The sequence below is a fragment of the Primulina tabacum genome, chromosome 15 (assembly GCF_025594145.1).
Source record: "Primulina tabacum isolate GXHZ01 chromosome 15, ASM2559414v2, whole genome shotgun sequence".
Classification (NCBI taxonomy): Eukaryota; Viridiplantae; Streptophyta; class Magnoliopsida; order Lamiales; family Gesneriaceae; genus Primulina; species Primulina tabacum.
This window is the reverse complement of record NC_134564.1, coordinates 34886158-34898422: the sequence shown is the minus strand read 5'-3', so window position 1 is coordinate 34898422 and position 12265 is coordinate 34886158. Positions and strand designations below refer to the sequence as shown.

Below are 12265 nucleotides of genomic sequence, written 5' to 3'. Positions count from 1 at the left end.
TTCGAAAGACAGGAGTTCCATTGACGAAATGTCTGATGAAGTGGAGGAGCTTCTTTCGGTTCTAAAACCTGATATTGTGCTTTTCGATTTTGCACACTGGATAACGAAGCTTGCTGCCAAATATAGACTTCATATGATTCATTGCGGCTAATTCCCAGAATGCAGAAGATGTGGATTTTCAAAATTCATAAATCCAGAGGATGTCCCAAACTAATGTGCATGTTGCTCTATTAGTTTGGCCAAACAAAAGGGTGTCATTGTCACGCGCCAGGGACGGGGTTGGTCGACATCGGTGTTGCTCTCAAATTTACATTCGAAAACAACAAACATCAAAAGTATAAAATTCAGAAACCAGTCTTTTATTCATAATACTGAATATTTCATTGTCTGATACAAACTCAAATAACTAATGTTTTACAGCGAAAATGTAAAACCAGACATGATAATGTCTTAACAGATGCAGCAGAATATAAAAACATAAATCAGAAGTGAGAAATAACAGTCTTCTTCACCAGGCCTCAGAACTGATTCTGCTCTTCTTTTTCTAGCAATTCTTCATCGTTCTTATCTTAGATGAGTTTGGTAGGTCAGTTATATGATTATCACTCAAAGTGGGGCGGGAATAACTCCCAGTTTTCGAAACCATTTTCAACAAAAACAGTAATACAAATAATATACAGAAATTTTTACTTTCAGAATATGAATCAGTATTAAGGAATAACAGAACGAAATCAGAACTTAAAATTTAGCAAGCAAGCACTGAGCACGTTTGTGAATTTCATGGCTAAACTGATATCAGTCCTCTGTATGTTCTCTCCTTTAAGGGGTGAGGCCAGTAATCAGGAATCAGAAATGTTTCTGAATATATATTCCTACAATTAGTTCACTAGGTTTCAGTGCTTCGAAATCAAGTATCAGAAATCAAAAATACATATACTTTGCTTCAAAACATTAATTATCAAACTGATTTCAAAATATTTATATATAAGTCCACTTACTGTAATTTGCTAGAAAGTTTCAGTTGAAGTCTGAAATCTGCTTGTTCGAGCTACTAGATTTTTCTGCTCCTAAACGGGCACTCTTTTAGCAAGAATTTCAAGTGATAACTCAAGATTTGTATAACACCAATTCAGAGATTTGAGGGTGTTATTTATAGGTAAAATTCTGATAGTTAGCCTCCCAATTAATAGTCATAATCTGTCATGATGTGCCATTAACAGCCTTGTTTCATGTTAAATGATTCAATTACAAGTCATACGCTGAATCAGTAACTGTCTGCTGGAATCTCGCGCTACTGAACTTTCTGCTGCTGGATTCTATCTGCTGGAAAAATACCTGATGCTGTCTGCTGGAAAAATATCAGCTTCTGAAATATTAATTGCTGATGGAATTGTTAGCTTCTGCTTGGAATTTTTGCATTGCTGCTGAATATTGCTAGATGCTGCAAAATGTTAACTACTGATGGACTAGCTACTCCTGAAAATTCGGGTTCTCACAGTCATCGGGGAAGAAAAGGTGTGTAATTTTTGTATGCCTGGATTTTGCACTGTTTGATATAAGTGAGGATAAAATCTTGAGAGCAAAGGAGAATGAATACGGGGCAATGTAAAACCTTTTCAAAGTCCCTTAGTTGGCTTGAAATATTTTGTGGGTCGGGTGGTCTCCAAATAATCCATGATAGTTTCAATCCATTTGTTGGAGAACCCCAAGCGAACCATGATGGTCTGAAGGAAATCTCACTCCACACGACCATAAGTATTATTCATGTCTAGCTTTATAGCCATCGATCCCCGCCTTCCACGGTTGCGTCTTCGAAGGGTATTAAGACATTAAAAAACAACCAAAATATTATTTGTAATGAGGCGACCAGGAACAAAAGCACTTTTTTTCCTGATCAATGATCTCATGCAGGCAAAATTTAAGCCGATTAGCAATTGATTTTTCCACAATCTTGGCCACCATGTTGCAGAGACTGATATGGCGCTATTCCGTGACCATCTTGGGCTTCTTGCATTTTGGTTTAAGGACTAAATACGTCAGATTAAACTCTCCAACGTATTTGCTCTCATTAAGAATCCTTGAGCATAAGGAATTGATTTGAGGGTGATGATGTAGATATGAGGGTGATGTGTTGATATTTTGTGTTAGATTGGATATGATATTTAGTTTATGGTGGTGAAAACCACACTATGATTCATGATAGAATAGGTTTCTTGTGAGACGGTCTCACGAATATTTATCTGTCAGACAGATCAATCCTACCGATATTCATGATAAAAAGTAATACTATTAGCATAAAAAGTAATATTTTTTCATGGATAACCCAAATAAGAGATCTGTCTCACAAAATACGATCGGTGAGACCATCTCACACAAGTTTTTGTCTTGATGATATGTAAACTTTAGCACGTTGAGGCATTGGTTTTTAAATATGGAAAATTTGGAATTTTCAAAAAATAATTATAAAGCTAATAAATATTTGGGGAAAAAAAATTAAGCTCCATATTTAAAAAAAAAAAACATTATGACTAAATATTTAAATTAAATTTTTTTTTTTTCAAAAAACTAGTGCAAGCTATTTTATAGACCATGCGAAAATTGGAATGAAGTACAAAAAAGACACAAAATGTAAATGAATAAATTATTATTATTATTATTATTATTATCAATTATGCACGGTTAATTTGTCAAGTATTAGGTATAGAATTTGAATTCTACGAATTAAGATATTACATGCAGTTATTATTTACAAGAAAAATTGAAATAAGGAGAGTTATAGAAGTTAGATAAAGAGACAATTTTTTGTGGACTTGACATCTATTTTCTTAGTTTACCTATCAACAACCCAAAAAATTATGAAAAATAATTCAACTCTCATTGATATTACTAAAATAATACAAAAACCATAAAATGAAAAATATGTAAATAATCCAGTTATATTTAAAAGTCTTAAAATGATTCTACCTGAAAAATTACAATTTTGGATTATACATATATAATTCTCTTAGATTTCAACATATTATCAAATTTCAGTCTCAATCTATTATCTTTCTATTTCCAATTCTTGTCCTTTCGCGGGCAAGAACTCAATGTGACGTTAACTTGAAACCAACTTTAAAAATTACATTATGTCAATTGAAAAAAATTATTAAAATCGTCAAAAATTAAAAATACCGTAATAAAACTCAATTTCGACAAACATACGAGACATAAATGATAAAAAAACAAACATGTCAAATGAAAAATGTATTTTTCTCAATTTTTAATGAACTCAGCGGCAAGCATCGTGTTCAGACGGAAACCGATGCTCATACGTAGGGGTGGACATAGTTTGGTTAAAACCGAAATAACCGACCGAACCGAAAAATTCGGTTTAAATAGTTCGGTTTTATCGGTTTTTCGGTCGGTTACGGTTTCAAAATTAAAGAAATTCGGGTTTTCGGTTCAGTTTACGGTTTTGATTCCCAAAAAAACCGAAATAACCGAACCGACCATATTATATTTAACTATATGGCTTTTTGTATAATGAGCTAATAAATTGGCCTTAGTCATGTGACAAGTCCAATATTGACAATTGGAATTTCAAATTGTTATTGAAGCTCATATTGTTAAATGTATTGAGATTTGAGATGCAAAATCTATGTGCATTTTAGAGTTGAAAATTGGAATTTAATGACTGTATATCCTTTTATTGAATAGCTACTGTTTGAAATTGTATTTCAAATTGTTATTGAAACTTAGATTGTTAAGTCATAAGTGTATTGTAATCGTATATGTTCTACTCATCTACTATCATTGTTTCTTTTATATGTGTTACGCATCAAGTGATGCATAATTTTATTTCTTAACAAAATATTATAAAACCGACCATATAACCGATCATATAACCGAACCGTATTACAAAAAAACCGGACCGAACCGTAATAAAATGGTTTGGTTTTGGACCAGATATATTCAAAACCGAAAACCGAAAAACCGAACCGTTATAGAAAAAAACCAGACTGAACCGACCGACGCCCACCCCTACTCATATGGAGTAATTAATAACCACAATACTCCTCTAACGTAGGGATGGTAATGGGCCGGGGCGGGGGCGGGTTTGCCATCCCCGTCCCCATCTCCGAATTCCATCCTCATCCTCATACCTGCCCCAATCCCCGCTTTTTCGGGTTCGGGGAATCCCCAAACCCGAAACTTCGGGGATCAACTTCTCATCCCCGCCCCCATCCCCGTTTCAAAAATATTAATATGGCAAGACGATGACTAATTCGGAGATTTTCTCAAACCAAAACTTATTATTATCTATTATTATCAGAGATAATATTAATATCAATATCAATATTAATAATAATAATATTATTAATATTTTAAAAAAAAATAATAATATTATTATATTATTAATATTAATAATACTATTATTTTATTATTGATATTATTTTCGGGACGGGTTCGGGGATTTCGGGGATGTGGATAGTAATCCCATACCCGTCCCGAATTATATCGGGGATTTTTTTAAATCCCCGAACCCGAACCCAAACCCGAAAAAATCGGGGATCCCCATCCCCGTTTCAAAATTTCCCCGCGAGGCCCCAAACCCGTGGGAAAAGTTGTCATTCTTACTCTAACGTAATCTCATTTAATTTTATTGTACAATCCATTTGCAATGACATAGATAAAATAATACAAAAATTCTACTGAGACAGTCTCATAGATCAATTTTGTGGATTGAATCTCTTATTTGAGTCATACATGAAAAAATATTACTTTTTATGCTAAGAGTATTACTTTTTATTGTGAAAATCGATAAGGTTGACCCGTCTCACAGATAAAAATTCGTGAGACTATTTCACAAGATACTTACTCATAAAATTATTTGACCTTCGGAGTCCGAAATAAATACAACATTTGGATGGACAAATCCGAAGTTTAGATAAAATCCAAGTGACAATTGTTTCAAATCTCAAATTATTGTTTTTTAAGTCATCGTAATTCTTCTAAACATGAAATCATTTCAAATTAATTCTCCCGTCAAACAGACGATTATGAATCCATTGTAAGGACAATAATGAAGTGGGGAAATAAGGATCACAACAAGTGGAAGAAAACTTATGGGGCAAAAATTTGTGTGAGACGGTATCACGGATCGTATTTTATGAGACATATATCTTATTTGGGTCATCCATGAAAAAGTATTACTTTTTGTGCTAAGAGTATTACTTTTTATTGTGAATATTGGTAGGATTGATACGTATCACAGATAAAGATTCATGAGATCGTCTCACAATAGACATATTCAACTTATGGAGCCCTGCTGGATTCAATCGTGCCGAATGAAGTTCACCCTTTCATAAAGCATTTGAATTGAATGATGTTTATTTGATGTTTACTATAATACAACTTTAATCATCATTTTTACATAATAATTAATACAATGCTTTATTCTAAAACTTTTGTTATATATTTATAAAAGCATTGAATATAAAACCTAATTGCACATTTTAAATCAACGCATTAGTTAGATCCTTGCTGATGGATTTTGAATGTCACGAATAAATAAAATAAAAAGTCAAATATATATTTTAAGAAATTTTCAAACGATGTATTTTAAAATAAAAATCCAGATCGATTGAAAATTTCTTAATTTTTCGTTTGATTAATTGGTCGCTAGTTGGCAATATATAAAATCTAAAAGTCGGTTTTACTTTTATATTTTATCTTAGCTGCTTATTTTGTTTTTTTAATGAATAAGAGGACCAAAGCAATTCAATTAACGAAGCCTTGACAATTAATTATTTGACTGAGAAAACAACTGATATGGTCTTCTCTAATTTCTATTTCCTATTCATCGTGAAAATCAGGGAAATTAATTTTTTTGGTTGACTAATTTGTTTGATTTTGAGTTTTGATATTGTCTTCTTTGATTTCTATTTCCGATTCATTGTGAAAATTAGATAAATTAATTTTTTAATTCATCGACTTATTTGGGTTCTGATATACTTTTTTTTTAGATTTCTGTACATTAACTTTAAATTTTTGGTTATTTTGTTTCAATTAGTGATGTGACATAGGACAAGTCAACAATTTCCGAAATTACGACGATTTTTTGGTTTCACGTTAGGCATCCCAGGAAATAAGACTGAACAAAATAAATTTAAAATTAATACACCAAACTTCGAAACTCAGTAAACCAAAATACCAAAATAGAAAACCTTAGTCAACCGAAGTTAATGAACCAAAAATTTATTTTTTTTCCTGAAAATTATGTACCAGTAAACTACAAGTCAATCAATATTAAACTTAGTCAACCGAAGTTAATGAACCAAAAATCTATTATGAGACGCTCTCACGAATTTTTATCTGTGAGATGGGTCAATCCTACCGAGATTCACAAAAAAAAATAATATTCTTAGCATAAAAAGTAATATTTTTTCATGAATGGACCCAAATAAGATATCCGTCTTACAAAATATGATCCGTGAAACCATCTCACACAAGTTTTTGTCTAACTACACAGATTCATTATTTTTTTCCACTGACAACGTTTTCTAAAAATTTGTAACCCGGAATTTTGGGTATCTACTTTCACACAATTCAGGAATCATGAAATTTCCAACTGAATTATATATGGAAAGATAAATTTCGTGAAGATTATATATAAAATCTAAATGAATTAAATAAATAACGATGAACTATAAAAATATTGTTAACTAATTAAATATCATTTCATAAAATATATAATCTAAATAAAATTTTGGTAATAATGAACCTTTTTATGTATCGCGATATACATCGGTTTGGCAAATCATGGTGGGCTTGCAATTTAATTTGCAAGAGAGAGAGATTCACGTGAAGGATAGATATATTATGCATACAGCTCTCCTAACCAGGAAGAGCGTGCTCAGTCGTATGTGTATACTCCCACCAACCTCCCATTATATATTTGTCGTTTGATAAAAAAAAGACGAACAAACAAAAGAAGTTGAACTATTCGTTTAGGCAAGAATGAATAATCCAGAGAAACAAAAGCTGCACATAGCCATGTTTCCATGGATAGGCATGGGTCACATAATCGCCTACGCCACTCTATCCAACGACCTGGCTGACAGGGGCCATCGAATCTCTTTTTTGCTGCCCAAAAAAGGTTTGCTTAAACTCCAAAACCAAGACGTTTTCTCAGGAATCCATCAAATTCTACACTGTTGCGGTACCTCATGTCGAAGGTTTGCCACTTGGCGCCGAGACTACAGGTGATATCGACTACAGCGCCAAGGACCCGTTAGCCATAGCCTTCGACTCCATGTCTGATGAAGTGGAGGAGCTTCTTTCGGGTCTAAAGCCTGATGTCGTGCTTTTCGACTTTGCTCACTGGATGCCGAAGCTTGCTGCCAAAATTGGGTTCAAAACCGTTTGCTATAATACTGTTGCCGCCTCGTCCATGGCTATCGGGGTGGTTCCCGCAAGGCACTTCCCGAAAGATCGGCCCATGACGGATGAGGAACTGGCGGAGCCGCCTGAAGGGTATCCTTCTCAGACGGTCGTCATCCGCCGCCGCCCCCACGAGGCACGGGCGCTGTCTTTTATCTGTTCCACTTATGGAGCCATCACTTTCGACGTTCGCATCGCCACCGCCTTGCAGGACTGCGATGCAATTGGTACGCGGACTGTTCGTGAGTTAGAGGGGCCGATGATTGATTACCTTTCCAGCCAGTACAAGAAACGCGTTTTCCTATCTGGGCCTGTTCTCCCACAGGCTCCCAAAACTGTTTTAGAAGAGAAGTGGGACTCGTGGCTGAGCAAATTCAAGGCAAAATCCGTAATCTACTGCGCGTTTGGAAGCCAAAACATCATGCTAAAGAATCAGTTTCAGGAGCTGGTACTAGGTTTCGAGATGACGGGGATGCCTTTCTTCCTGGTCCTGTCGAAACCTCACGGCGTGAACTCCATAGAAGAAGCATTACCCGAAGGATTCCTTGAAAGGGTTGGAGGCAAGGGAGTGGTTTACGACGGGTGGGTGCAGCAGACTCAGATTCTGAACCACCCTTCCGTCGGCTGCTTCGTCAGTCACTGCGGATTCGGGTCTATGTGGGAATCTCTGTTGAGTGACTGTCAGATCGTGCTGGTCCCATGGATGGGAGATCAAATTCTGAACGCGCGGCTGATGGCGGATGAGTTGAAAGTGGCTGTAGAGGTTGAAAGAGGTGAAAATGCATGGTTTTCCAAGGATGATTTGTGTATGTCCGTTAAATCTGTGATGGACGAAGACAACGAACTGGGGAAGACTATCAAGCAAAACCACGTTCGCTGGAAGGAAACTTTATCAAAACCTGGATTTTACGATAATTATATCGATAATTTTATCAAGAATATGTATGAACTTTAGGTACATGACTGATTGATAAGAACTAAAATTTTCTCGTGATTAGTTTTGGATTTCATAACAAAAAACCGTTTTCCTCATGGAAGTTTCAAGTTTTTTATGGATTATGTATTTTGTTTCTTAATGTTTTCGGCATTTGGGGCCCCTAAAGCTTATATCACTCTTAAATTTCTCTTGTTTCATTTTCTTTTCAGACCGAGTTGAAATCAACATTTGATGGGCAAAAGCCAAAATGAATTGAATAGAAGAAAAATTTGTGTGCGACGGTCTCACGGGTCACATTTTGTGAGATGAATCCTTTATCTGGGTCATTCATGAAAAAATATTATTTTTTATGCTAAAAGTATTATTTTTTTATTGTGAATATCGGTAGAGTTGATGTATCTCACATAGAGAAATTCGTAAAATTGTTTCACAATGAGATCGATTCATTGAATAATTGGGAATCCAAATTTGTTGGTTTTTTTTTTGGTATTCAATCAACGAATAACGTTTATACCACAGCTAAGTTTACTTTATCATTATTTTATAATAAACTTAAAATAGAGAAGCAATATTCGAGACGCAATCGTACAAGAATAAACAATAATATAAATGACAATTTTTAAAATTAAAGTATTTACAGCTTCACCATCATTAATATCACGGGCTGGATATTTTTATTTTTTTACTGATAATTCGAGTGTTAGATCCAAGTGGTCAAATTTTTAGGTAGATAATAAAATCTCCAACCTTCATTGTATTTTTTAAAAAAATTAAATAATCGAAAATTTTTGTTTTAAGGATTTTTAGGTAATCTATACATTATTAAATCGTGAGAACTAATTTATATATATATTTAACCAATATTGGAAATTCATTCTCACAGGAATTAAAAAAAAAAACACAAAACATATAACGACGCATAGAAAACGACATTTCCGTATCATATAACTCTTATGTTTTTGTTGTTGTTCGGTTCTTGTTTTATTATTAGTTATTATCTTAGCTTAAACCAAGGGTTTGGTTTTCCGATTGATTATATTATTTCCAGAAAGTGATTACATTATTAATAATGATTACGACAAACACAAAAGCATATTCTTTCGAAATCTCCGTTCAACCTTCTTTAGATTTGAATGCATGATGTGACCAGGTAAAAATAGATTTGATATATGTGAGTGATTTTATCGAGTCGGATTATGAAAATGATGAGAGAATCGAAATGTGTTCAAACCAGATATTTTTTTCCCGAGAGAAGCTGATGTTAACCTGCAGATATGAAAATAACCGCGTGAATAGATGTCGGAATGATGTCCAGCGTGGCCACTCCGATGCTAAAGTCAACTGATAAATAAAGAAAACCAATGTAACAAAGAGGAATGTTGTGCCAATGATGTAAGAAATTCTAGAAAGTAAATGACATGTGAGATATATATGTGAATCAATGAATCCCTTAATGTTTAAACAAACATGATATTTATATAAAAAAAAAAAATCAATGATGGCCTTATTTTCAGTGTCCGTTTACTAATTATGACAAGATGATTGCTCATATCCTGTTTCTCTGACACGTCAAAATGTCTCTTTCGCCTTGTCAAATCCATGCGATTCTGACACTAATGATTACCAATATGAGGTATCTCATACTTATGCACTCGAGTGATGTGCTATTATCGAAGTAACCCGTGTAGAGAACCATCACCCAGAAACTCGTCGGAAAGCCCGGACTTCTGGTATTTTGAGATATGATGCCTCGGACATTCATTTGCTCGGTTATTATCAGATTGGCCCAAAATTTCTTATAACCTTGGTCTATAACTCGAGATCATTCAACACCCATGATCCCAGCATGCTCGGAGGTATCACCAATGCAGAAATGAATATCCTAGATCCGTCCTCGAAGTACGTACGTTTGAATATAATAATTAAAAACTACTTTGCTAATATTTAATCATATTATTCCATAAAACCAAACATTCATTTATTATGTATAACTAAATAAGTTGGTTCGAAAGAAAGTTAAAAAGTAGACCGAGTTTTATCTCAAATTTTCTATCCAAATAATGTTTTTTTTTTGGGATTATGTTATTTACATTCTATTTTTTTTAAATGTATAAATGCGTTCTATTATATGAATAAATTTTATACATGTCGGGAAGTATGAGTAACAGAAATTAAAGTTTTTACAATCAAGAAAAGCTTGGAAATCGCAAGTGGTCCATATATCTAATTTACGATCATGAAATTCACTTCGATACCATTAATGTATATACGATACGATACGACAACTCTTATTAATTTTACCTTCTTATTTTAATATAAAAATATACATTATTTTAAGGTTAGGCCAGAAAACTTACACGAGGAATCCAAATGAGTTGTTTCGGCGTGTTTGTTTATTATTGCGTCGGCGGAAAACAAGCAAATAACAGTCAAAATATTGAAGGAAGCTCCACTACGTAATAATCATAATAAAGCATATCTTTAGCATATAAATTTAAAAAATGTCTAAAGGCTGTTAGTTGCTTCATTAAATATTTTTTTAGATTATATCTTTATTCGTGAAATGAGTAAATTATATATTTATAATAATAAGTAATATTTTTTAGATAAAAAAAATAATAAATATGATTAAAATAAAAGATATATATTTCTGAAAATTGATTCTTAAAATAGACTAACACTAAATTGTATGCACTTAAAATAGAATAACATAAAATAGACCAGCATTATTTTGTCCTCTTTTATTTATTTATTTTTTTTGAAACAGGTGGCGGCTTCTTTTATATTAATTAATAGGACCTCAGCGGGAATATGTTGATGAATAATGAGGACAAGATAAGAAAGCAACTTGATTTTCTCTTCTCAAATAATATTATAAACTATTTACTAAACTACGTACGTGTCAATCAATACATGCCGTGGAGTTTCAATAGCGACAAATATTCAAACAATAAATATAGTCAACACACAACAAATGAAAAATTATTCTGTATATATTATTAATTGATTATATATTATTAATTCATTCGAAAATTAATTATAATTTTACAAATAATTATATAATATATATATATATATTATCTTTCAAACCAAACGATATATTAATTGTATTTTAGAGAAGTTTATTATATTATTTTTTTAAATGACAAAAACTTGTGTGAGACGGTCTCACGGGTCTTATTTTGTGAGACGGATCTCTTATTTGAGTAATCAATGAAAAAATATTACTTTTTATGCTAAGAGTATTACTTTTATTGTGAATATCGGTAGAGTTGACCCGTTTCACAGAGAAAGATTCGTGAGACCGTATCACAATAGACCTACTCTTTTTAAAATACCACTATCACAACTTTGTAAAATAAAAATGCACACTTGATCATTTACAAACATTATCATAAAATTGTCACCCGGCACTTGGTAAAATCATGTTTGTTATAAAGTTAAGTACATGAATGAATTCAATAACACTATTATAAGATGGAGCAATCTCATATATTTAGTAAAAACTAATCTAATTTTTTTAAAAAATATCATTTCGAAGTGATTGATATTTTTCATTCGTTCTGTGTTACGTTTTTATTAATTAAAAAATGAAAAGTTTGAATGAATTCAAAATACAAATGTCTAATAGAGGAATTGACAAATCCGACCAAGAAAACGACGCAAGGAAATAAAATAAGAGGAAATTGAAGTTGGGCGAGATGTTCTCTATATGGGCCGCAATTGCCATACATCAGTTTGGTCAAATGGTAGTAGGTAATGGGCTGGATGTTCATTGCGGACCGAACCCATCGTATCGTCCAATTTATCATGCACAGAAATTTTTGTAACATGGTGGACCAATTTTATGTGACGAATATTTTATTTAAGTTATTTATGAAAAAAATTAGTTTTTATATCAAA

The 12265-nt window shown here is 32.9% G+C and overlaps 1 protein-coding gene across 1 annotated transcript; it reads left to right on the top strand.

Annotated features, from left to right (window-relative positions):
- The first annotated feature begins 6909 nt into the window (after nt 1-6909).
- LOC142527678 (anthocyanidin 3-O-glucoside 2'''-O-xylosyltransferase-like) lies at nt 6910-8559 on the top strand. The gene is given in 2 exon segments (XM_075632561.1): nt 6910-7176; nt 7178-8559. Coding segments are annotated over 2 exon segments (1377 nt in total). The 5' UTR covers nt 6910-7002; the 3' UTR covers nt 8381-8559.
- Nucleotides 8560-12265: the final 3706 nt, after the last annotated feature.